The sequence below is a fragment of the Macaca thibetana genome, chromosome 11 (genome assembly GCF_024542745.1).
Source record: "Macaca thibetana thibetana isolate TM-01 chromosome 11, ASM2454274v1, whole genome shotgun sequence".
Taxonomy (NCBI): Eukaryota; Metazoa; Chordata; class Mammalia; order Primates; family Cercopithecidae; genus Macaca; species Macaca thibetana.
Window position 1 is genome coordinate 26,701,204 of NC_065588.1, and position 27,673 is coordinate 26,728,876.

A 27,673-nucleotide genomic window follows, 5' to 3' on the forward strand; every position below is an offset into this window, starting at 1 on the left:
TTGTTCTAGGTCAGGTATGCAGCAGTGAACGGAGATAAAATTCCTGTCTTTCATTTGTTTCTACTGAAACAAATACAAATAAATATATATATGTAAATGTCAGGTGGCATTACGTTCTATGGAGAAAAATGAAGCAAGTGTATGGAGGATAGAGAAAAGAGGCAGTTACTTTATATAGGGTGGTTGGCAAAGCCCTCTCTGAAGGAGTGACTTTGAAGGAAGAACCTAAGAGACAAGGAAGAAGTTATGCAGATACTGGGGAGTGCAGCATCCCAGAGAAATGTACAGTTGCTGAGATAGGAATGCATTCGGCATACCTGAGGAGCAGCAAGGAGACCACAGGATGGAACAGAGAGCTAGCTAGGGGGAGAATAAGAGGACAAGGGGAAGAAGGGTGGTCATAGGGTGGAGGCTAAGTCACACAGGGGTTTACTCTGAGCAAGACAGGAAGTCACTGGAGGAATCTGAGCAGAGGAGTGACAATCGTCTTCTCCTTCTTCTCCCTCTCTTTCCCCTTCACCCCCTTCTCCTCCATCTCCTCCACCTCCTCTTCCTCTTCCTTCAATCATGATGGCTGCTAGATAAAGGATAGACAGAGAGAGGGACAAGAGCAGAAGCTTGGAAACAGGTTTGAAGCTATTGCAATCATCCAAATGAGAGAGAATGGTGCCTCGGGGTAGGGTAGTTGTGATGGGAGTGATCAGGAGTAGTCAAATTTGCAAAATTTTATGATTAGAACTTGCAGAATTTGTGGAAGGACTGGATTTTGGGTAGAAGAAAATAAGATTTACAGATGGCACCAAAATGGTTTGCCTGAATGCCTACAGTGAGTAATAGAATTGCCATTTATAGAGATGCCACAGTCTTGAAAAGGGATTATTTTAGAGTGGGACATGGGAATGAATAAAGAGTTTGAGGTTAGACAGCCAAGTGGAGGTGTCATGTAGACAGTTAAATATGTGAAACTAGGCATCAGGAGAAGCATAGAAAGTTGTGAGTAAATGAGATTAGCAAACAGTGACTATAGACAGAGAAGGGATCTGTTCCAAAGTCTGAGTCTGGCACACTCCAATATTTAGAAGTTGGGAAGATGCAGAGAAAACAGACAAGAGACTGAGGAGTGGACAGTGTGGTGGGTGGCAAATAGAATGGAATTGACATCCTGGGGTCCAAGGGAAGAAGCCTTGCATAAGCCTTATGTAAGTTATAGAATATACTTCTTCACTTCCCTGAAATGTTAGTTAGAAGACCATATAAAATGAGCCCTTTCAAATGAGATTTTTTAATAGCTCATTTGACTTAAGAAATTCAAAAAAAATATTTTTTTAAATTGACTTAATGTCACCAAATTAAAGAACTAGGAAAGTGTGTTTCAATGTGCATATAACTTATATCTTTACTCCAACCTCCTACATATTTATTTGGTAAGTTAAGGGAGCAAAAATTTTAAGTAAAAACTTGACTCAATATAAGAGTTGTTAACAATTAAAGATGTAGAATAATGAAACCAATTATATCAAAAAAATGGCTCAAGTTATCTACCCGAAAGTGAAATACACAAGTTTGTCTTGTTAACCAGTGACTAATGGGACACTGACATGACAGAGAGTTAGGTGAGCCTCCTAAATTATTTCTCGGTCTAATTTCATTCTGCCAGTATATCACTTAAGAGTACTGTTGGTCCTCATAGGATCCTGACATTGATAGCAAAATTGGAAACATCTTCAAAGAAAAAAATATAGTCTGAGGCTAACATTGATCATAGTCTACCCTCTTTATGTGCCTTCTAATAATGACTCAAATCCCCTGACTATCAACAACAATCAGTTATAAAGCCAAAGAAAAGCTTTTCTGCGCTACAAACACCAGTTTTAGCTGCACTGGAACATAGATCAAAGTGGGCTGTCATTAAATGCTCTGAAAGACAGTGTAACAACTTTCCATGGGTCTAATAGCATTGCTGCCTGCCTAGATCTGGTGTGCTTACAGCACATGGATACTGTCTCTGTCAGGATATTAGAATGGAATGAGAATGTGAAACAATCTAGCACCAGTTTATTAAAAATAATCTTTTGGGAAAGATTTTCTTGTATGGGTCTTAACAAGGTAAGAGACAAAGAAATGCCAATACGAAAATGAAAAACCCCAAAAAAGGTGACTTTAGACAGACGTACTCAAGGACAGACAAAAAGACCCTGGTAGTGCTGACTCCAGAAAAACAAGAGAAGAATGGTGGAAGGTGGTATGAGTGCCAATTTCATTATTATTAGTAATTTCATTACTATTTCATCTGCATTTTAAAAAATATTGTCAGTTCAGGTGCAGTGGCTCACATATGGAATCCCAGCACTTTGGGAGGCTAAGGCGGGCAGATCACGAGGTCAGGAGCTTGAGACCAGCCTGGCCAACATGGTGAAACCCCGTCTCTACTAAAAATAGAAAAATTAGTCGGGCGTGGTGGTGGGCGCCTATAATCCCAGCTACTCAGGAGGCTGAGGCAGGAGAATCACTTGAAACTGGAAGACAGAGGTTGCAGTGAGCTGAGATCACCCCACTGCACTCCAGCCTGGGTGAAACAGTGAAACTCTGTCTCAAAAAAAAAAAAAAATATATATATATATATATATATATTTCTCCAAATGTCTACTAAACTGTGCTGAGTCATCTGCTGCCTGAAGTACTGGGTTCCATCCTGAATGTCATACCTTTCAACAAAACACAGAAACTAGAGGGATCTCAAAAGTATGTTGAAACTAGAATCCCAGTAACTGTATCAGAACAGGAATCACTGAAAGAAATGGAGAAAATGATGGAAGACATGACGGCTATCATAAAATACTTGACCAGCTGTTGGGGAAAAGCACTGGATGATGCTAGAGCAGCCCTCCCACTCTATAACTAGCTAGGAGAGTCAACCAGAAAATTCTCTCTGTAGAAGCCACAGGCAAAATTATGAGACCGACTAAGATGATCTTCATTTTCTTCAAGTTATATAATTTTGTCGTTTCAAAATAGGTCACTAGCAAGAATAGTGAGGAGGTGTTTATAGTAAACACATCTTTAACTGAATTATTTTGTGTTGCTGGAGAAAAAATAACTAGGTAAAAATTATAATATGGAAAAATTTGACAGCATGATTCTGGCATAAAAACACACATACACCAAAAGAACAGAAAAGAGGACTCAGAAACAAATCCACACACCTACAATGAACTCATTTTCCACAAAGGTGCCAAAAACATACACTGGGGAAAAGACAGTCTCTTCAATAAATAGTGCTAGGAAAACCAAATATCCATAAGCAGAAGAAATGAAACTATATCCCTATCTCTCATGATATACAAAAATTGAATCCAAATGGATTAAAGACTTAAATCTAAGATCTCAAACCTTGAAACTACTACAAGAAAACATCAGGGAACCTGTCCAGGACATTGGTCTGGGCAAAAATTTCTAGAGTAACACCCAACAAGCACAGGCAACCAAAGCAAAAATGGACAAATGGGATGACATTAAGTTAAAAGGCTTCAGGTTAGGCACAGTGGCTCACGCCTGTAATCCCAGCACTTTGGGAGGCCGAGGTGGGCAGATCACTTGAGGTCAGGAGTTTGAGACCAGCCTGGCCAACTGGCCAATATGGTAAAGCCCCATCTCTACTAAAATAATAAAAATTAGCTGGGCGTGGTGGTGGGTGCCTGTAGTCCCAGCTACTCGGGAGGCTGAGGCAGGAGAATCACTGGAACCCAGGAGGCAGGTGTTGCAGTGACCTGAGGTAGCACCACTGCACTCCAGCCTGGGTGAGTGAGACCCCATCTCCAAAAAAAAAAAAAAAAAAAAAAAGAAAGAAAGAAAAAAGAAAAGAAAAAGCTTTTTGTGCAGCAAAGGAAACAATCAACAAAGTGAAGAGATAATCCACAGAATGGGAGAAAATATTTGCAAACTATCCATTTGGCAAGGGATTAATAACCAGAATCTATTAGGAGCTCAAACAACTCTATAGGAAAAAAATAGAATAATCTGATTTAAAAATGGGCAAAGATCTGAATAGACATTTCTCAAAAGATGACATACAAATGGCAAACAGGTATATGAAAAGGTGCTCAACATCACTGATCACAAGAGAAATGCAAATTGAAACTACAATGAGATATCATCTCACCCCAGTTACAGTGGCTTTTATCCAAAAGAGAGGCAATAACAAATGCTGAAGAGCACATGGAGAAATGGAAACCCTCGTACACCACTGGTGGGAATGTAAATTTGTACAATCACTAGGGAGAACATTTTGGAGGTTCCTCAAAAAACTAAAAATAGTCGGGTGCAGAGGCTCACGCCTGTAATCCCAGCACTTTGGGAGGCCAAGATAGGTGGATCACTTGAGGTCAGGAATTCAAGACCAGCCTGGCCAACATGGTGAAACCCCATCTCTACTTAAAAAAATATGAAAATTAGCCAGGCATGGTGGTGCATGCCTGTAGTCCCAGCTACTTGGGAGGCTGAGGTGGGAGATGGTTAAATCCTGGAGGTGGAGGTTGCAGTGAGCTGAGATCACACCACTGTACTCCAGCCTGGGTGACAGAACCAGACTCCATCTCAAAAAAAAAAAAAAAAAAAATCTAAAAATAGAGCTACCATATGATCCAACAATCTCACTTCTGGATATATTCCCACAAGAAAGGAAATTGTACACTGAAGAGATATCTGCACTCCCGTGTTTGTTCAGCACGGCTCACAATAGCCAAAATTTGGAAGCAACCTAAGTGCCCACCAACAGATGAATGGATAAAGAAAATGTGGTAGATACACACAGTGGAGTACTATTCAGCCATTAAAAAAGAATGAGATCCAGTCATCTGCAACAACAGGGATGGAACTGGAGGTCATTATGTTAAGTGAAATAAGCCAGGCACACAAAGACAAATTTTGGATGTTCTCACTTATTTGTGGGCACTAAAAAATTGCAACAATTATATTCATGGAGATAGAGAATAAAAGGATGGTTACCAGAGGCTAGGAAGGGTAGTGGAGCAGAGGGGAAGTGGGGATGCTTAATGGGTACAAACATATAGTTGAAAAGAATGAATAAAATCTAATATTTGATAGCACAACAGAGTGACTACAGTCAAGAATAATTTCTTGTATATTTTAAAATAACTAAAGAAATATAATTGGGCTATTTGTAACACAAAGAAAGGATAAATGCTTCAGGTGATGGATATCCCATTTACCTTGATGTGTTCATTACACATTATATGGCAGTATAAAGATATCTCCTGTACCTCATAAATATATATAGCTAGTATTTATCCACAAAAATTAAAAAGAAAAAGAAAAAAGTAGTAAGATCGTTGTTAGTCAGATATTTAAGTAAGTGCCGAAGACTGTGAACTGGGTATAAATTTGACTACTAGTCTCTTCCAACCCTAAGATGCTATGATTCTTTAGGTTCAACTTACCAAATTCCTTTCCTCCAGATTACCTTCATCATCTCTCACGGATATAAATCAGTTCTTCCAGGATTTCATAACTTTGTTGGAACACCTGGATTTGGTTTATCTCATACGTGGCTATTTATGTCAACTACTGTTGGGGATGTCCAGCTTTATGGACACAATTTCCAGTTTTTGCCTATGCTGAATGGTCCTCTGGATACAATGATATGGCTCATGTTACCAACTCTCTTACTGATGCTAATACGTGTTAAGAATTTTATACACATTATCTCATTAGATTCTCCCACTAATCCTATGGGGAATGTGAACTTATTGTATTCATTTTACAAATCAGGAAACTCAGGGCCCAGAGGGGTTAAGTACTTTGCCCAAGATAAACTGAGCTACTGAGAGGCAGATTCTAGACTTGAACTCTGGTCTGGCTAAATCCTTTGAAATTCCTACTCTTAGCTACCAGGCTCTATCTACAACAGTGATTTTCAAAGTGTGGTCCCTGGACCAGCATCTGCAGCATCACCTAGGAATTTGTTAAAAATGCAAAGTCTCTCATGTATGGAAATCAGAAACTCTGGGGACAAGGCCCAGCAATCCGTATTTTACAAAGTCCTTCAGCTAAGCCTGATGCTCACTAAAGCTTAAAAACTGCCCAACTGAACTGAAAATTTACCTAGAAGGCCACATTCTACTCATTTAACCACACTTAGTTTTATAACCTGAATTTGAAAGTTTGTGGTGACTTTGATCTTTCTTCATGGGGAGAGAGAAAAATCCCAGACATGAAAAAGTCAGGTTCCTATTTCCTTCCCTGAAAAAGGCAAGGCGATTCCTGTCAACCCTGGTGAAGGGATTAGAGAGCTGCTGTTTTAAAATATAAACAAGAGGGAAATATTTTTAAAAACCCTTTTGCAATATAGCTAAGTTATTGTGGTTAGACATAAAGAATAAATAGATCAAGAAGATATTGAAATTCCCCTAGAGCTTTAATATAATAACATTAATTATCTAATTAAGCAATAGTTAAAATTGTTGCTATATGTGTTTTGTTTTGTTTTGTTTTCAAAAAAAGAATGTAAATTTGTACACCTTTGCCTGGCACATATATCAGTGAAAACAGTATTTCCCAGGTAGCATTATCAATGGAAGTTATCACTGGCGTTCTTTGGTTTAAAAAATAAAAATCCTTTCAGCTTTAAAGCTCATGCTGCCTACAATGTGACCTTGATCTGTTTCAAGTTTATCTTTAGTCAGTAGCACTGTGCAACTCTGCAAATCAGTCTATAATCTCTTTAATATTCTCCTGCACGTGCAGTTTTAAAGCTCAGTCATTGGCATGGAAGTCACTCATTACTTCAAGGTCTCTGGAGATACTACAGCTGGTCAGAATCAAGGTTTTCACAAGGTCAATGGGGACATATATGAGTACTACGTTAAATGCTGCATAAAACAGGAGGATTTCTCTACAGGTGCATATTTACCTGAGATAGGCAATAAGCAGTTTTTAGCTGTATGGAAATGAAGTAAAACAAGAACTACCTCACTCACCACACTGCACCACACCAAAAGTAAACTAAGCACATTTCACTTGGAAACCTTGGCTAAATAAAAAGAGTCCATGGTCTGGAATAACACATGATTCACTGTATTATCCAAGGGTGCTTTCACATGTCTTGTCATCCCTCCTTTCAGAAAAAGGTGTAGAGAGGCAGTGAGCTAATAGATAACAGCATCTGTTCTTGTAATTAATACAATGAAAATATGGACTTCACTAATCTTTCTCCTCCAAATACATCGATATAAGGCCTATACAAAGCAACCAGCGCTCAGGAATGTTGGAAGGCCAAAGCGGCTGAGTCTGGCCACCACCATTCATAATAGGTCTAAGGAGTTATCTATACACCGTTTTCTTTAGTGAAACCTTATTTGAACATCAAGTCCCATAACTTCTTTAAAGGGAAAATCAGAGATTTTTTTTAGACCCTGGCTGTTATGATAATTCAGTATGCATAAAAAAAGGCTAAGATGTGCTAAAGAAAATTGTGTTGTCCATCAAAGAGATTCCTTCTTTCTTATATTTCTTCATTCATTCATTTACTCAATATTAACAGAGCAAAAACATATGCCAGGCAGTATCTAGAAAATGTTGTCCTCCCCAACAGCCCCCAACAAAACAAACAGCAACAAGCAGAATATAATTTGGTGGACATGAGTGAAAATGCCAGATGATGAAATTACTGGAGTACACTTCCAAAGAAGATTTTGAATTGTCAACAGTGAGCAAGGCTAAGTCCTTAGTTGGCTGGTCGAGTACCTATCTGCCTGAAAGCAGTAGTCAAGACCTCTTCAGGTCTCTTGATCTGTGCTTTGTAACTGCACTTAGAATAAGAGATTAAATGCAAATTGACCTCTGCCAAATATCTTCTCTAACCAATATAAGAAGGCCACTAAGATTCCATTTAATAACAGACAAATACAGTCACTCATAAAGGTGAAAATGAACACTTTACCTGCTGCTATCTACAATGTACTAAGCATTCTGTGTATATATTAACTCATTAAATCTCATTCACAATCTTCTGAAATTTATTCATAACTTTATGAATGAATGCATTAAATCAAAAGGTAGTGAATTTAACTGTGAGTCTTCATCCAGATGCTTAATACTATTGAGTCAAAATATCTATTGACGTCCTTCAGTGGTCAAAATCTAACTTACCCTTGCCATATCCACCAAGAAGTTCTCAAATAATTTCCAAATGTGGTTACTTGTATAGATTTCTTTCATTTCCACTTCAGTGTCAACATAACAGTGATTAACAAAGTTCACATAAGCAATTTTAACCTGTGCAAGTTCCAAATACAAAAGAAAGTTAGTTTTCTTTATTGATGACTTTGAAATATCAACTATGAAAGGTTAATATAAAATCTGTTAGTTTTCATGGTAGATCATAGCATAGTTTTGTCTATCCAGAAAGCATTCCCATTTCTCTTCTTTTGCTAAGAGTTCACTGACCTAGGGGTGAAAACGTGGGGCCAAGTAACTCCATCCCCCTGGGCCCAACAATTGCTGTGAGAAAGAACTTTACACAAAACAAGCCTATCATATTTGAGATTCTAGGAGTCAAAAGCAACCCCTCCTTCCTCTCTCTTTCCCTTTCTTTCTTCTTCCCCTCTCCTTCTCTGTACCCCCAATCCCTTCCCCATCTTGAGCACCTGTTTTATGCTCAAGAACATACTTAAAGTTCAACTAAAATTTCACTTTGATAACAATGCCATGTTTAGAATTTAAGAGTTGTGTAGTAGCTTCCACTAAACTAGCAGTGGCTATAGTTCTTAAAAGTTTGTCATCTTTCAGAACTTCTTACAGAACTTATTAAAAAGTAGAGCTTTTATGCTCTTTTAAATTTTCCAAATTACATAAACACAATTACTTGACTAAATACATGAGTCCCCGGGGGCCCTCTTCCTCCTCCTCTTCCTTCTTCTCAATAACTCTTTCCTTTTTCTCTCATTGCTAAAATGAAACCAGGTAAACCTTAACTTCAAAAAACCATCTTCTCCAGGTATACAGAGGAAAATTATACCCAGAAGAGAATGAGGCAGAAAGATGAAGGAAAAAGGGATGAGAAATAGAATAAATTCTGACACTCTTTCAACCTCTGGATCCATCTGAACAACCATCCTTCAAATTCCTATGTACTGGAGCCAATAAAATTCCCTTTTTTTATTTAAACTAGTTTATGTTAGGTTTCTGTCACTTGTAACCAAGAGAGTCCTAATAAAACATCAAAATATTTTGACCAAATAATTCTTCATTACCATTCAAAAATATTTAAATTACTTTTTTCTGAGAAGAAATAAGCTCATAGTTTACCCCCAAAAATGTATACTATTTTAAGATACAGATGTAGTAAAATTCCTTTCCAGAATTAGTGAAATTCCTCATAAAGGGTTGGGATGAATTTCACTAACATACACCATTTCTAAAGTACATAGGACAGGAATTTTTGTTTTGCATTTTTTTGTTTCCTTCATTATGAAAATCTGATGAATGCTATAAATCTCTCTGGAAAAATACATATACATAAAAAATAATATGAACAATTTCAGGGACTCATGGAATCCAAATTGGAACCATAAAAAATATGGGACAGCTTTCATCCCCTTGGTGCTTCTCTGTACCTCACTGATCCTAAACAAACCGTCAACGGCAGAGTGCCCGTCTCAAGGATGGCCACAGGGTACAGAGACGCGGGCCACTCAGTGCATTCTCACACCTATCATGACAGCAGCTAAAATGTACTCAGTGTTTCCTATGTGCCAAATACCCTCAGCATCTTGTATGAATTATTTACTTTAATCCTCCAACAATCCTATCAGGTATATACGATAATTATTCCACCTTAAAATTGTAGGAATTTAAGATTAAAAAGGTTAAAGTAACCTGTTGGAGTCAGCCACACAACTAGAATGTAATGTATCCAGGATAAAATATTCTGTAATTCTTTTGTGTATTCATTCAAAACTTATTTATTGAGTGTAGGCTCTGGCTCAAACAATAAAACAGTGAAAAGAAACAGATCCAGTTGTTGTTATTCTCATAGAGCTTACAATCTTGGGCATGGGCATTAGGGTTACAGGTCTTTGCTAACTAATAAAATGGAAATGTCAAATTTCAAATTATATATTCTTACAGACTCTACTAAGGGAGGCCAAGGAAGTCTTCCCTGGAGAAGTAAGGCTTGAATCAAGATCTAAAGGATAAGGAGGAGTTACTTAGATGAATGTAAGAGGTAAGAGTGGTAGTGTCAGAGGGAACTACATGTAGGAAGAAATATACCCAGAATCAGGCTCTCAAGTAAGGACAGAACCCAGGGATTTCATCATTAGACTAGACTTCCCCTCTTTGTCATCTTATTTCAGACCAATCAGGCATGAAGTACTCTTGGAGTGACATGTCGACAATTCCACAAAATTTCACAAAAATGCGCTTTCAAGTCCATCACTACCATACGATTATCTAAAAGTAGGGAATTTCCGTTAACCTCATCTGACACCTTTTTAAGTTACTGTGATTTTAAATGTTTGACACCATATCTTTTTCAGGGTGTCACACATTTATAAGCTTTGGAACAACATACAACAGTAGAAAAGAAAGAAATTATTGCAATGTACATTCCTGGATGCCTCATTAATAGAAGCCTATTGGCAGACAACCAGCTGCTACTGAGGCTTTTTCTATCAGAGTCAAACCAGGACAGAGGGTAAATGATGTAGGAATAAAGCAAACTGTGTGTGCATATTTTCAAGAATGCATCTATTCCATAAAACCAGGTAAACCTGCAGAGTCTTTTATGTGATCCTGCAGCACTATCCTAGCCTCTCCAATCAATGATTATGAATCATTTTTGAAACACCTGTTTTATGCTCAAGTACATACTAAAGGTTCAAGTAAACCTTTCAGTTTGATCATATTGCCATGTTTAGAATTTTAAGAGAGCTGTCTAGTAGCTTCCACTAAACGAGCAGTGGCTATACGTCTTAAAAGTTTTTCATAGGCTGGCTGCGGTGGCTCATGCCGGTAAATCCAACACTTTGGGAGGCCGAGGTGGGTGCATCACCTGAGGTCAGGAGTTCGAGACCAGCCTGGGCAACATGGTGAAACCCCGTCTCTACTAAAAATACAAAAATTAGCTGGGTGTGGTGGCACATGCCTGTAATCCCAGCCACTCAGGAGGCTGAGGCAGGAGAATCACTTGAACCCAGGAGGCAGAGGTTGCAGTGAGCCGAGATCTTGCCTTTGCACTCCAGCCTGGGCAACAGAGCAAAACTCTGTCTCAAAAAAAACAACAAAAAAAGTTTATCATCTTTCAGAACTTCTTTTAGAACTTCTTATTAAAAAGCAGACCTTTTATGCCGCTTTACATTTTCCAAATTATATAGTTAAATACAATTCCCTGACTAAATATATGATCTCATTATAAATATTAGTATGGGGGACTTCTGGCACCTACATGAACTTTAAAAATTAATAATGATTCTATTAGAGCTGCCAAGCTTTTGCCAGGCTTACCTCAGGGATGCAGTCGTCATGGGTCACCACCCTCACTATGTCGTCCAGCGGGAGAAGGGAATTACACTTGATTTCAGTGTAGACATTTTTCCCCTCTGTGCATGCTGCCAGCAGCTCCACCAGGGTGATGTGGTAGGCTAAGGGGCCACTCTCATCCCCTCGGTCTCTCTCTGAACACATCATATGGAGAAGGATGGGAAATGACGCTCTATCATTGTAAAATATCAGCACGTCTTCACCCCCATTTATCAACTGAAAAGATAATAAGAGAGTCTACAGAGCCGTCCAAACATTTATCCTTGCAGTTACTTCCAAAGGCTTGATATATCTGGAAACACATGTATCTCTTTGTTTTTGTTTTGTTTTTTGTTTTTTTTTTTGATGATAAATGCATGTCATTATTTATTTAGATGTTTCAGCTCTCGCACAAAGTTTTTACAAGCTGGTGAACACTGACAAAATTATTTCTCCCACAGAACTATAACCACACATCCCCAGACAGTATAAATATATGGTTGAACTAACATTAATACACATCACCATTTTATCAATTACATAATAAAACAAATTATCAAGTATCCAAATATTAAGTTACACAGCTCAAAAGGCATATAAAATATTAGATGTCTGCTCAATTCATTAGCAGAAACCCATTTCTTTTTTGCAAGAGAGGTTGGGAAGGAAAAAAAAAATCACACTTTCAAACAAAAATAAGTTGGTAAACACGCTTCTGATAAGTATGGAAAAAAAATTACAAGAATTTCAGGAAGTTTATGATTACAATAACAAAGCATCTCTACCTTTTAAAAAAATATTTTACTAAATTAAAGAGCATATTCTACATGTTCTGCACAAGACAAAGGCAACATTTTGCTAAAAATAATTAATAGCCCCCTCCCATTCTTTTCTCAGGCCCTCCCTGTTAAGTTGCACCTCAGAGTGCAAACATTAAATTAATGTAAGGCTTTTTCGTCTGAAGACATTAAAGACATGTGCTTCTGTACAATGTAGATTTTCAAAATGGAGGTTTTTTTAATAACAGCACAAAGTGAGATTTATAGAAACATATTAAATAATCACTGTAAGACTTGGTAAAAAAAAAAAAAAAAAAATCAATGGTTAAGCAAACCTGATGTATACCAGTATGAATGTGGGAGATGTAAACATAAAGTGAGCAGGCAAATGACCATGTAGGCCCTACTTTCAATGTTTGAAATGAGTGAAGGAATAAACCACATAAGGTCTAGAGTGTTCATAGTTCCTGGGATTTTAGTTCTGTATGGTACTAAAAATATACAAGTATTGTGCTGGGTATTTTGGCACCTAATCTTCCTAAATTTCTCATGTATTGATAAGATTCTGGCATGGGAATAGATTTAAACAAGTCATAACTCAATACTCCATGATTTTGGGAAAGGTCAATTGATACAAATGACAAGCACATTTTATACGCTGACAGCAAGAATCTTTTGCCAAGTATCCAAATAGGTTGACTGTAACCCAAATACAGAGGTTGCCAAATCTGTCTAGCTTGTGGCCTGGTAAAACTGCCTTTCAATACTCCTATGGAAGCTTCATTAGACTTATTAAGCCAACATGTTGGCTAATATGTATAACAAATTAGACCCTATCTCAAGTTCCACTTCCAATAGCATTAGGCACCCCAATTTTATTGAATGCAACAGTTGTTTCTATGACCGTTGGAATCTTTGAAACGCAGCCGCATTTTAGGACGATACTTCTCCAAATACAAAAGTTGCTTGCTGTTAAAAGCTCCACGCCGCTTTTGTCTTATGAATTGTACTGCATCTTCGTATTTCATTCCACCTTCAATTAATGCTAGGGCAACAAGTACTGGAGCTCTCCCAAGGCCTGCAACGCAATGAACAGCAATACAACAACCAGGTTCTTCACGAAACTTAATTTTTACAAGACTTAACCAGTCATCGACAATCTGGTTGGATGGTGGTGCGCCATCATCAAAAGGCCAATCAAGAACATGGATACCTTCTTTCTCCACAAGAGTAGTGTCGTAAGTTGCTTCACACACTCTTACTATTGTGGTAACTCCATACTTCTTAAGTTCCTCTATAAATTTGTTTAAGGTCGCATTGGTTGGATTGTGTGTAATAAAAAATCTCATGTTCTTGTATGTGACTTCCACAGGAGCTGGGCGGTTCATTCGAGCCATGTTAATTTAGTTAAAAAACACTCAATAGGGTTATGAAATAATTAAAAAAAAAATCGAATACAGAAATGATGCAAAGAAACTGAAGTCTACTTCAATATACTCCACTTGAAATTCTCAGTGCTTGAGTATGAAGTTGTAAGTAATGATAAATGAAATGAACCTCCTAACAAGAAGCAGCAATTCTTCAATCCAGTAATACTGAGGCCAACAGAAAAGAAGTGCACTGAGGTTTACCCCATCCAGGTCAGAACTCTTGTAAAATGCTCTGTGGATTTCAATTCAACACTTCTGTGTCCAGGATAACCACTCTTATGGGGGCTTCTTGGTGGAGTAGTAATCAGTTTCTACAGTTCACTTGTCTGCATAGAGGTCGTGCTGTGCCTGGCAGTAATCTCCACCGCCCTTCAGAAACTCCATAAATGTGTGACCAAGAACACCACAGAATTGAGGAATATGGTTACTCATTGAAGATTGTGGCCTAATCATACAGCCGGTCCCGAGGCGGCGGCGACACAGGCGGTGGTGGCGGCTGCAGGGCAGGAGGCGGCGGTGGTCGTGGCGGAGCGGCGGTGGCGGCGATGCAGGGGGCGGCGGGGGCACCAGACTCTACCATGCAGTGAGCGGCTCGGAGCAGAGCGCGTAGCCGAGCCGGCCCGCAGCCCAAGGAGCCAATACACGCGCCGAGGCCACATGTATCTCTTTGTAAAAACATATATAATATGGCAAAAGCAGAGCTAAGCTGGGGGAGGGTGGTGAAAAGATTATGGTCCCATGCCAAGGAACCAGCTATGAATGCTATCAAAATCAGTTGGGGTGATATGGAAGCAGCAGATGGGGCAAGAATGAAACAATATGGATGATAGTAAATTGTTCATCACACTCAAATTAAACCTGTAAAAAAAATAGTTATTTTCCTCTACCTTTTTTTGGCCAGGAGACTATGGCCAAAGCACAAGAAATCTCATAATTTTACTAAAGCAGAGTAAAATATCCTCATCCATTGTAATAGTGACTGCATAAGCAAGTACATCGAGCTAATTACAGCTCTACAAAAGTCTAAAAAATTCCATGTGTCATAAGAAGGCATCAGTAGAGAATGAAGGTAAAAGCAGAGACAAGAGAAATAAGTAGAAAACTAAGACCAAAAAACCAAGAGAAACAAAGATATGAATAGGTAGGGGCTTTTAGGACATAAATTTTCCTTCATATTTTGTTTATATAATTTTAGTAGAAAATTCCATCAGATGGCAGTTTTATTGCTCAAACTCCATACTATCTTATTGTCTATTATCAGTACCAATTTTCTAACCCCAGTGTGAGACATGTTGGTAGGTAACTAAGGATATACAATTTTTTCTCTATGTATTATATTTAAAGTGACAACATATTTAAATCTATAAGCCAATTAGTTGGCTTACTTTGAAAGTTTTGTTGAAAGAGAATGTATATTTATCAAAAATATGTATTACATATTAACATAATATAATATTACAAATACTTCTTTGTGCACAGAAACACTTCACCCAACAGTGTCATAGGGATGGTTTCACTGTTTGCTGCTTCCCCATTCTAATTGTTTCCTTGCTGATCATAACACAAAATCCATTTAGTTCTCACATTTCCAGACAATGAAGAGCTAATGTGAAGGTAAATGCAGAGAAGAAAAAGGTGCATTTTACAAGCTTAAAATGTTCCTTAAAATGTTTAATAACAATAATTTACATTTAAAAATTCAAGGCTTTAAGCTAAATTAATTTTAAGATTTCTAAGTGGCAGGAGGGACTCCTTGAAGCATTATGGAAATTTCCTCCATTCCCAAATTTAAGGTATATACTAATGAAAATGCCCAGAAACCAATAAAAATCTACCATGTAACTATTTGGTAGCCATAGGTGGAAGCTCCCTTAGTCCATATGGGCCACTAGAGAACCATTTGGTCACAGAGTAGTGATTTAATCAACGGGCTCTTTAAGCTGCTACTTCTCCAATGCATCATACTTGAAGGCAATAGATGAAGTGCCTTCATCTATTCATTTGCTGAAAGTTACAACTTACTCTAAATAATAAGTTTCCACATGTTGTAAAAAAAAAAAATCACTGTTGGGTAGTTTGTATTACTTAGTTTGATTCTCTTCAAACCTTTCTACAAATAGTAGCAGAGAACACCCATTCTATATTTCAGAAACAGAGCAATAAAGGCACCGGAAAAGCACAGTTCAGTCTGTCTTTCTTATATCACTGGAAACTCAAAAATATAAAATTGTGTCACTTTCATTCCAAACAATCGATAACATTTCATAGGATTTTGCCCATTATTTAAAATACACAAATTTTTATAGGTCAAAAAGAAAAATATTAGAAAAATCATAAAACCAACTTAAGATATGTTGCTTCACTAGATTAAAGCAAAATATATTTGCACTTGAGTAGTCATGATTAAATTAAATAACTTCTCAAACCTATGCAGTTGGGGGTTTTTTCACTCTAATAGAGAATACATATTTGAACATACTGTTTATGTGAAGCTGATAAAAGGCAAACTGAGAACATACCTCTGTCATTACCATATCCTGGCATTTCTTCACATATTTACCATCTGCTTTCACAATTGTTTGCAAAAACCTCAGGTACTCCACGTGGCGGCCATGTGTCTCAATGCAGTGCACAAAGTGCTGTACAACTCTCTCGCTAATTTCGTTGCACAGATGGTAATTGTTCATGAAGATGTGCCGCATGGTTTCTGCTTCAAGGAGCTAAACACAGAGGAACGTGCCCTTGTAATTCTGACAAGATCAATTTTCTATTCTACAGTACTTAGACTAATTGCCCCGCTTGTGATCAGTTTTATATTTTATACGAAGCCACAGTGAATTTTCTGTGCAAGTCTTTCAAAAAATGCAATGAGATCATTAACCATTAAAAGAAAACTGAGTTCACAGAGGAATTTAGTTGGAGAAAGGAGCTTATTATCATAAAGTGCAACATACTGGCAACAGTATTCTCGAGATTAATTATGAATTCAAAGTTAGGTCTTCCATAAAATCTGCTCAAACACATTTTACAGACAAGGGCAAACTCCACCTCTGAGTTTTCCGTATTTACCTTACTCAGGGTATTGTGAGTTAGTTCTTTGTTCTACCATATCTTTTTCCTAACATTTAACTATATACATATAAAAGACGTTGTCATTTGCACGTAAAACTTGTGCAATTTTTCAAGTTTCTTTAAAAGTTTCCTTAATGGGAAAAAAAAAAAAAAGACACTTGCTTTTGGAGAGAGAATTTCCACAAGGAAAAAAAAAGGCAGCAATGCAGTGTAACAAAATTCTCTTCAAGAATGTTACTAAGACAAGTTTGATGCACACTTTACTAGAAATATTAGAAGCCACTAAAATACTTACACCTGGAGTTAAAAACAAATTCAGATGTTTATGAAGAAGAACCTGATTCTGTGGATTTCCTCGACAGAAATTCTGCAGAAACGTATGGGCTAGATTCATTACTTCGTTCATCTTTTCATCGTTCTGTAAGTGAAAGAATAGCACATGATAGAAACAAACATAGAAGACGCAAATGTTATGCAAAAATTTGTCCTTTCACCCACATACCATTTTTCTCTCTGCCCATCTTTGCTCTCGTTTCTCTGTGTCCTTTATGTTTCACACCTCTCCCAGTTTCCCCTCCTGTCCCTCTTCTCTGTTCTCTAAATCTTTCTCACCTTCTCTGTTATTCCTCCTGATTCTATTCTGCTCTACTCTTCCAATGCCCCCTTCATTTCACAGCCCTTCTCTTTCTCCCCAATCTTTCCAATTGTTCACGTTTCCCCATCTCTGTACATAGCCACATATTCCTCGTCTGCTTCATCCCCACACTCCCTCTGTCCTCCTTTCCTCTGTCCCTATCTTTCTCTGTTTCTCCTCCCTTCTCTGCTGTACTCCCCAGTCCCCATAATTCTTCCCTTCCTTTAAATGTCTCATTTTGCAGTATGTCTACATATCTCCATCATTCTGCTTCTTTTCTTCTTTGTCTCTCTTTCCCTACTCCATTTCTCTCTCTCTCATACATCTTCCTTCCTACTCTTTCTCCCATGTCTATTTCATCTCCTCTCTTCTCCTCTTGTCTCATCTATTATTTCTTCTTCTCCCATCCCCTATTCTCCTGCTCTGCTCTCACTCCGTTTCCTCTCCATTCAAACTTCCTCTCTTCCTCCACTCTGTCAGTCATCTCTGTATATATATTTATTACTCACTCATCTCAGTTCTTCCTCTCTCCAATCTCTCTGTCCCTTCCTCTTGCTATTTACCTTGTCTCTTATTTCCAACTATTTATTTTTCTTTTCCTCTTTGCTTTCTCTTCTATTTTCTCCTCCTTTTTGTCCCCCTGTTTCTTAACACTCTTAATAATGAATATCCCTTATTCGTTGCCATTTTCCAAAGTCCTATACTAAGCTACTATCATTTGGTTATAAGAATCTTGGGCTGAGCAAGATGGCCGAATAGGAACAGCTCCAGTCTCCAACTCCCAGCGCCAGCCACACAGAAGACCGGTGATTTCTGCATTTTCAACTGAGGTACTCAGGTTCATCTCACTGGGGAGTGCCGGACGATCGGTGCTGGTCAGCTGCTGCAGCCCGACCAGCAAGAGCTGAAGCAGGGCGAGGCATTGCCTCACCTGGGAAGCGCAAGGGGGAAGGGAATCCCTTTTCCTAGCCAGGGGAACTGAGACACACAACACTTGGAAAATCGGGTAACTCCCACCCCAATACTGCGCTTTAAGCGAACAGGCACACCAGGAGATCATATCCCACACCTGGCCGGGAGGGTCCCACACCCACGGAGCCTCCCTCATTGCTAGCACAGCAGTCTGTGATCTACCTACAAGGCAGTAGCGAGGCTGGGGGAGGGGCGCCCGCCATTGCTGAGGCTTAAGTAGGTAAACAAAGCTGCTGGCAAGCTCGAACTGGGTGGAGCTCACAGCAGCTCAAGGAAACCTGCCTGTCCCTGTAGACTCCACCTCTGGGGACAGGGCACAGTAAACAATAACAAACTCAGCCGAAACCTCTGCAAACGCAAACGACTCTGTCTGACAGCTTTGAAGAGAGCAGTGGATCTCCCAACACGGAGGTTGAGATCTGAGAAGGGACAGACTCCCTGCTCAAGTGGGTCCCTGACCCCTGAGTAGCCTAACTGGGAGACATCCCCCACTAGGGGCAGTCTGACACCCCACACCTCACAGGGTGGAGTACACCCCTGAGAGGAAGCTTCCAAAGCAAGAATCAGACAGGTACACTCGCTGTTCAGAAATATTCTATCTTCTGCAGCCTCTGCTGCTGATACCCAGGCAAACAGGGTCTGGAGTGGACCTCAAGCAATCTCCAACAGACCTACAGCTGAGGGTCCTGACTGTTAGAAGGAAAACTATCAAACAGGAAGGACACCTACACCAAAACCCCATCAGTACATCACCATCATCAAAGACCAGAGGCAGATAAAACCACAAAGATGGGGAAAAAGCAGGGCAGAAAAGCTGGAAATTCAAAAAATAAGAGCGCATCTCCCCCGGCAAAGGAGCGCAGCTCATTGCCAGCAACGGATCAAAGCTGGACGGAGAATGACTTTGACGAGATGAGAGAAGAAGGCTTCAGTCCATCAAATTTCTCAGAGCTAAAGGAGGAATTACGTACCCAGCGCAAAGAAACTAAAAATCTTGAAAAAAAAGTGGAAGAATTAATGGCTAGAGTAATTAATGCAGAGAAGGTCATAAACGAAATGAAAGAGATGAAAACCATGACACGAGAAATACGTGACAAATGCACAAGCTTCAGTAACCGACTCGATCAACTGGAAGAAAGAGTATCTGCGATTGAGGATCAAATGAATGAAATGAAGCGAGAAGAGAAATCAAAAGAAAAAAGAAGAAAAAGAAATGAACAAAGCCTGCAAGAAGTATGGGATTATGTAAAAAGACCAAATCTACATCTGATTGGGGTGCCTGAAACTGAGGGGGAAAATGGAACCAAGTTGGAAAACACTCTTCAGGATATCATCCAGGAGAACTTCCCCAACCTAGTAGGGCAGGCCAACATTCAAATCCAGGAAATACAGAGAATGCCACAAAGATACTCCTCGAGAAGAGCAACTCCAAGACACATAATTGCCAGATTCACCAAAGTTGAAATGAAGGAAAAAATCTTAAGGGCAGCCAGAGAGAAAGGTCGGGTTACCCACAAAGGGAAGCCCATCAGACTAACAGCAGATCTCTCGGCAGAAACTCTCCAAGCCAGAAGAGAGTGGGGGCCAATATTCAACATTCTTAAAGAAAAGAATTTTCAACCCAGAATTTCATATCCAGCCAAACTAAGTTTCATAAGTGAAGGAGAAATAAAATCCTTTACAGATAAGCAAATGCTTAGAGATTTTGTCACCGCTAGGCCTGCCTTACAAGAGACCCTGAAGGAAGCACTAAACATGGAAAGGAACAACCGGTACCAGCCATTGCAAAAACATGCCAAAATGTAAAGACCATCGAGGCTAGGAAGAAACTGCATCAACTAACGAGCAAAATAACCAGTTAATATCATAATGGCAGGATCAAATTCACACATAACAATATTAACCTTAAATGTAAATGGACTAAATGCTCCAATTAAAAGACACAGACTGGCAAACTGGATAAAGAGTCAAGACCCATCAGTCTGCTGTATTCAGGAGACCCATCTCACACGCAGAGACATACATAGGCTCAAAATAAAGGGATGGAGGAAGATTTACCAAGCAAATGGAGAACAAAAAAAAGCGGGGGTTGCAATACTAGTCTCTGATAAAACAGACTTTAAACCATCAAAGATCAAAAGAGACAAAGAAAGCCATTACATAATGGTACAGGGATCAATTCAACAGGAAGAGCTAACTATCCTAAATATATATGCACCCAATACAGGAGCACCCAGATTCATAAAGCAAGTCCTTAGAGACTTACAAAGAGACTTAGACTCCCATACAACAATAATGGGAGACTTCAACACTCCACTGTCAACATTAGACAGATCAACGGGACAGAAAGTTAACAAGGATATCCAGGAATTGAACTCATCTCTGCAGCAAGCAGACCTAATAGACATCTATAGAACTCTCCACCCCAAATCAACAGAATATACATTCTTCTCAGCACCACATCGTACTTACTCCAAAATTGACCACGTAATTGGAAGTAAAGCACTCCTCAGCAAATGTACAAGAACAGAAATTATAACAAACTGTCTCTCAGACCACAGTGCAATCAAACTAGAACTCAGGACTAAGAAACTCAATCAAAACCGCTCAACTACATGGAAACTGAACAATCTGCTCCTGAATGACTACTGGGTACATAACGAAATGAAGGCAGAAATAAAGATGTTCTTTGAAACCAATGAGAACAAAGATACAACATACCAGAATCTCTGGGACACATTTAAAGCAGTGTGTAGAGGGAAATTTATAGCACTAAATGCCCACAAGAGAAAGCAGGAAAGATCTAAAATTGACACTCTAACATCGCAATTAAAAGAACTAGAGAAGCAAGAGCAAACACATTCGAAAGCTAGCAGAAGGCAAGAAATAACTAAGATCAGAGCAGAACTGAAGGAGATAGAGACACAAAAAACCCTCCAAAAAATCAATGAATCCAGGAGTTGGTTTTTTGAAAAGATCAACAAAACTGACAGACCACTAGCAAGACTAATAAAGAAGAAAAGAGAGAAGAATCAAATCGACGCAATTAAAAATGATAAAGGGGATATCACCACCGACCCCACAGAAATACAAACTACCATCAGAGAATACTATAAACACCTCTACGCAAATAAACTGGAAAATCTAGAAGAAATGGATAACTTCCTGGACACTTACACTCTTCCAAGACTAAACCAGGAAGAAGTTGAATCCCTGAATAGACCAATAGCAGGCTCTGAAATTGAGGCAATAATTAATAGCCTACCAACCAAAAAAAGTCCAGGACCAGATGGATTCACAGCTGAATTCTACCAGAGGTACAAGGAGGAGTTGGTACCATTCCTTCTGAAACTATTCCAATCAAGAGAAAAAGAGGGAATCCTCCCTAATTCATTTTATGAGGCCAACATCATCCTGATACCAAAGCCTGGCAGAGACACAACAAAAAAAGAGCATTTTAGACCAATATCCCTGATGAACATCGATGCAAAAATCCTCAATAAAATACTGGCAAACTGGATTCAGCAACACATCAAAAAGCTTATCCACCATGATCAAGTGGGCTTCATCCCTGGGATGCAAGGCTGGTTCAACATTCGCAAATCAATAAACATAATCCAGCATATAAACAGAACCAAAGACAAGAACCACATGATTATCTCAATAGATGCAGAAAAGGCTTTTGACAAAATTCAACAGCCCTTCATGCTAAAAACGCTCAATAAATTCGGTATTGATGGAACGTACCTCAAAATAATAACAGCTATTTATGACAAACCCACAGCCAATATCATACTGAATGGGCAAAAACTGGAAAAATTCCCTTTGAAAACTGGCACAAGACAGGGATGCCCTCTCTCACCACTCCTATTCAACATAGTGTTGGAAGTTCTGGCTAGGGCAATTAGGCAAGAGAAAGAAATCAAGGGTATTCAGTTAGGAAAAGAAGAAGTCAAATTGTCCCTGTTTGCAGATGACATGATTGTATATTTAGAAAACCCCATCATCTCAGCCCAAAATCTCCTTAAGCTGATAAGCAACTTCAGCAAAGTCTCAGGATACAAAATTAATGTGCAAGAATCACAAGCATTCTTATACACCAGTAACAGACAAACAGAGAGCCAAATCATGAATGAACTTCCATTCACAATTGCTTCAAAGAGAATAAAATACCTAGGAATCCAACTTACAAGGGATGTAAAGGACCTCTTCAAGGAGAACTACAAACCACTGCTCAGTGAAATAAAAGAGGACACAAACAAATGGAAGAACATACCATGCTCATGGATAGGAAGAATCAATATCGTGAAAATGGCCATACTGCCCAAGGTAATATATAGATTCAATGCCATCCCCATCAAGCTACCAATGAGTTTCTTCACAGAATTGGAAAAAACTGCTTTAAAGTTCATATGGAACCAAAAAAGAGCCCGCATCTCCAAGACAATCCTAAGTCAAAAGAACAAAGCTGGAGGCATCACGCTACCTGACTTCAAACTATACTACAAGGCTACAGTAACCAAAACAGCATGGTACTGGTACCAAAACAGAGATATAGACCAATGGAACAGAACAGAGTCCTCAGAAATAATACCACACATCTACAGCCATCTGATCTTTGACAAACCTGAGAGAAACAAGAAATGGGGAAAGGATTCCCTATTTAATAAATGGTGCTGGGAAAATTGGCTAGCCATAAGTAGAAAGCTGAAACTGGATCCTTTCCTTACTCCTTATACGAAAATTAATTCAAGATGGATTAGAGACTTAAATGTTAGACCTAATACCATAAAAACCCTGGAGGAAAACCTAGGTAGTACCATTCAGGACATAGGCACGGGCAAAGACTTCATGTTTAAAACACCAAAAGCAATGGCAGCAAAAGCCAAAATTGACAAATGGGATCTCATTAAACTAAAGAGCTTCTGCACAGCAAAAGAAACTACCATCAGAGTGAACAGGCAACCTACAGAATGGGAGAAAATTTTTGCAATCTACTCATCTGACAAAGGGCTAATATCCAGAACCTACAAAGAACTCAAACAAATTTACAAGAAAAAAACAAACAACCCCATCAAAAAGTGGGCAAAGGATATGAACAGACATTTCTCAAAAGAAGACATTCATACAGCCAACAGACACATGAAAAAATGCTCATCATCACTGGCCATCAGAGAAATGCAAATCAAAACCACAATGAGATACCATCTCACACCAGTTAGAATGGCGATCATTAAAAAGTCAGGAAACAACAGGTGTTGGAGAGGATGTGGAGAAATAGGAACACTTTTACACTGTTGGTGGGATTGTAAACTAGTTCAACCATTATGGAAAACAGTATGGCGATTCCTCAAGGATCTAGAACTAGATGTACCATATGACCCAGCCATCCCATTACTGGGTATATACCCAAGGGATTATAAATTATGCTGCTATAAAGACACATGCACACGTATGTTTATTGCAGCACTATTCACAATAGCAAAGACTTGGAATCAACCCAAATGTCCATCAGTGACAGACTGGATTAAGAAAATGTGGCACATATACACCATGGAATACTATGCAGCCATAAAAAAGGATGAGTTTGTGTCCTTTGTAGGGACATGGATGCAGCTGGAAACCATCATTCTTAGCAAACTATCACAAGAACAGAAAACCAAACACCGCATGTTCTCACTCATAGGTGGGAACTGAACAATGAGATCACTTGGACTCAGGAAGGGGAACATCACACACTGGGGCCTATCATGGGGAGGGGGGAGGGGGGAGGGATTGCATTGGGAGTTATACCTGATGTAAATGACGAGTTGATGGGTGCAGCACACCAACATGGCACAAGTATACATATGTAACAAACCTGCACGTTATGCACATGTACCCTACAACTTAAAGTATAATAATAATAAATAAATTTAAAAAAAAAAGAAAAGGTGATCAACTTTATTATTTATCAGGCAAGTGCAGATTCAAATCACATTACAATTCTGCTGCATACTCACAATTGCTCAAATGAAAATAAGAGAAAAGGAAAAAAGGTAGACATATGGAGCAACTAAAAATCCACACATGGCTGGTTGTACAGTAATTTATTCTATCATTTGGCAGTGTTTGCTAGAGGAGAGCATATCCATAACCAGCCATTTAACTTCTAAGTATATTCCTAACAGAAATGCACATACATGTTCAAATGATATGCACAAGAATGAAAGTAAGAGCCTTAGTCATAATGGTAGAATACTGGCAACTACCATAGGTAAAATGTAGGAATAAATTTTCAACTGTTTATCAATTAGAATACTGTAGAACAATGAAAGTGAATGAATTACAACTACAAACATGAATGTATCTCACAACATATGGTTGAATTAATAAAATTCAATCTTTATTTGTATGGTTCTCAGGATAAAAGGTGTTTGAAAATCTAATATAATATATGGCATTAAAAGGAGAATAGTGGTTACCCTTTAGGCACAATGAATAAAAGGGTGCATTAAAGGGACTTGTGGAGTGCTGTCAATGTTCTGCTTTTTGATCTAGGTGCTGGTTGCATGGGGGAATTTAAATTGTAAGAAGTCATCAAACCATACACGTACGATTTCTCAACTTTTCTATATGTTATACTTCAAAAAATTCAAAAAGGAATGAAAATTTGCTTATAATTAAACTATGAAAATGTAAATGCAGTGAAGTTATTGGAACACTTCTCTTTTATACGTACTTATAAACAAAAAGAATTTTCTGTTTTTAATTATCATTTTGTAAAAAATAAAGTGAAGATTATTTTCTCTTCTCTCTGTTTTCCATATTTTAAAGCATTTCAATTAAACATCATTGGGCAGGGGGTATATGGGCAAGGAGTATGTGAAGATGCATTTGGCACAAATAAAATCTCAATAAATTTAAAAAAAAAAAAAAGAATCTTAACAAGAAACTTAACTCTTAAAATTCACAGAGAAACAAATCTGTCTTCTTAAAAGTGGTCTTGTGACAATATCAGTGAAACTACCTAAAATTTCCCTGTGTAGTTGACTGTACCATTTGTCATGTGGTCATTGTTAGAAATTCAGATGGACTCATGTTTTGAGTGGAATTTTATGTTAATATTAAATAAATTTATACATGCACCCACTCATATGCATATTCCCTAGTTTTGCCTATTTAGAGAGGCTATGGAGACAACACCCCAAAGCAATAAGCCCACTCAGTTCTCAGAACTTTGCTCCTAAATACCATTCCCCACCAAACAGAAATGGGGCTTCTTAAAGAAATGGCTGATTCTAGAGTTGAAGCAAGAAAAACACAAGATGAGCCTGGAACATTTTATTGTGCCAGAAAGCAAGGAAGTACTCAAAGAATGGTGGGGGTATATTAGAAGACAGATAATCTAGCTCAAAGGAACTCCACTGACCAAATCTGAGACATTTTGGAAATCAAAATAAATAATGATAGAACCCTTTATAACCTATGGAATAAAATGAACATATACAAACCCATACTGATAAAAATAAACACAGTAAATGAATACGTTGAAAGTTTCATGAAGAATGGGATATTAGTTTCACAGAACTGCTCCACAAAATACTTATTAATTACAAAGGAATTACAAAGGGAAAATCAGAGAAGCCTGGCAGACACAACCTCAATCAATTGATCAAAGTGAACATCATCAGTCATGGGACAAATCAAAATTGTGCACCAACTAATAGGAAGCAATGAGACGAACTTAGCATTACTCCTGTTATGTTCCTGCCAAATATGCGTAATTGTGTTAATCAGGAGGAAATATCAGATGATCCACATTACGGCACATCCTTCAAAATAACTGGCTATTTTTAAGAGTGTCAATGTTATGGGAGTTCCCACATGAAGAGATTTAAATAAACATGACAACCGAACAGCGCGTGATTCTGAAGTTGATCTTTTTTTCAAGCCGAAAACAATTGGGACAAAGGGAGAAACCTGAGGAGTGTGTAGGGACTAGGTGGTGGTAAAGCACCATGCTCTTTCCTGATTTGGAAGGCTCTAGTGTGGTGATGTGGTAGTGTACCCTTGTTTGTCGGAAACATACACAAAAGGGCTCAGGGGTGATGGGGCACCTGGTGGGTGATTTATTCTAAAATAATAAAGAAAAAATTTCTTGGAACTCTGTGAAACATTTTTAAACTGTATCAAAATAACAAGCTCAAGCTAAAGAACAAAAAATAACCAGGACTAACCTTTTCGTAGGGTATCTGGAGAAGATCTAACACCACTGAATGTGCCCCCATATTTTTCAGTAATCGTTGATGTTGAATCCGACACTTTTTATTCTGTACACAGAGTTTACTTAGCCTAATCAAAATCTTTAAAAAGAAGAGGGAAAGCATCAAATATAACAAATAACAATATTAAGTATAATCTATAAGCAAAACTTATTTGGCATGCAAATATAAACCTATATAAGAATATTTTGTATCTGCTGACCTCCTTTACAATCCGGTAGTTATTGCTCTTGTTGCTGTCAATCTGAGGTTTCTTTGTTCCATCCTGCACTGGACTTAAAATGTTCGATTCCTAAAAGGAACACAAATATGTACTTTTACGCCATTTGTAGCTTTGTGGTAAATTTATTTCTTTTGTATTAAATAATAAATATATTTTGTAATTATTTTGTAATAAATCTATTACTCAACTTAAATGGTTCTTTTGTACTTTTTTATTGCATAAAATGTTCCTTGGATTGACTGAGCCATGCAAATTACCGCTACCCAGTGAGAACACAATGACAAGTTAACTGGAATGACCCAGAATTATGAGTTAAACTGTAAAGTTTTCATACATATTATTAGTGCATATCCATAAGAGACATATATACCTCAGACATGCTGTGGCTTTATATTGCCTATATGAGAAGAAACAGTGAAAATACAGGGCATAAAAGATATAATTTAATCACTAGGAATGAACTGCAAGAAAAAAAGAGTGACGGAGCAGATGATCATAGCTGAGCACATCACAGAGAAGGGAGCAAGGAACAACTTAACGCAACAATGCTCTGACAGGTCACCACGGCATCCTAAAGAGTCATGACTCAGGGCCAACATACAGAACCATGAAAATGAAGAAAAACAAAAAGAAAATTAAAAAGAAAATTAAAATAAAATGTTTAAATTATCAAATTAATGAAGCTTATTAAGGAAACCTGAAACACCAAAAATACTTATAATAACTATTATCTGTAGCATCGCAAATATGGTGAGTGGACA

At 38.2% G+C, this 27,673-nt stretch overlaps 3 protein-coding genes across 23 annotated transcripts in view; 1 reads left to right on the top strand and 2 right to left on the bottom strand.

The window, feature by feature from the left end:
* MED21 (mediator complex subunit 21) overlaps nt 1-27,673 on the top strand; it is a 1,150,573-nt gene that overhangs the window by 690,237 nt on the left and 432,663 nt on the right. The gene's annotated exons all lie outside the window — the stretch shown is intronic.
* Nucleotides 1-27,673, bottom strand: part of ITPR2 (inositol 1,4,5-trisphosphate receptor type 2) — a 495,967-nt gene that overhangs the window by 252,288 nt on the left and 216,006 nt on the right. For both annotated transcript variants that reach the window (XM_050746648.1, XM_050746649.1), the window contains 6 exons: nt 26,892-26,981; nt 26,645-26,770; nt 17,115-17,237; nt 16,267-16,467; nt 11,524-11,775; nt 8,167-8,292 (listed from right to left, as the gene is read on the bottom strand). In XM_050746648.1, coding sequence (XP_050602605.1) covers nt 8,167-8,292; nt 11,524-11,775; nt 16,267-16,467; nt 17,115-17,237; nt 26,645-26,770; nt 26,892-26,981 — 918 coding nt within the window. The remainder of the gene's footprint in view (nt 1-8,166; nt 8,293-11,523; nt 11,776-16,266; nt 16,468-17,114; nt 17,238-26,644; nt 26,771-26,891; nt 26,982-27,673) is intronic.
* LOC126930081 (protein tyrosine phosphatase type IVA 1-like) lies at nt 11,908-14,401 on the bottom strand. Its single transcript, XM_050746764.1, has one exon. The coding sequence runs from the start codon at nt 13,712-13,714 to the stop codon at nt 13,193-13,195; it is 522 nt and encodes a 173-aa protein (XP_050602721.1). The 5' UTR covers nt 13,715-14,401; the 3' UTR covers nt 11,908-13,192.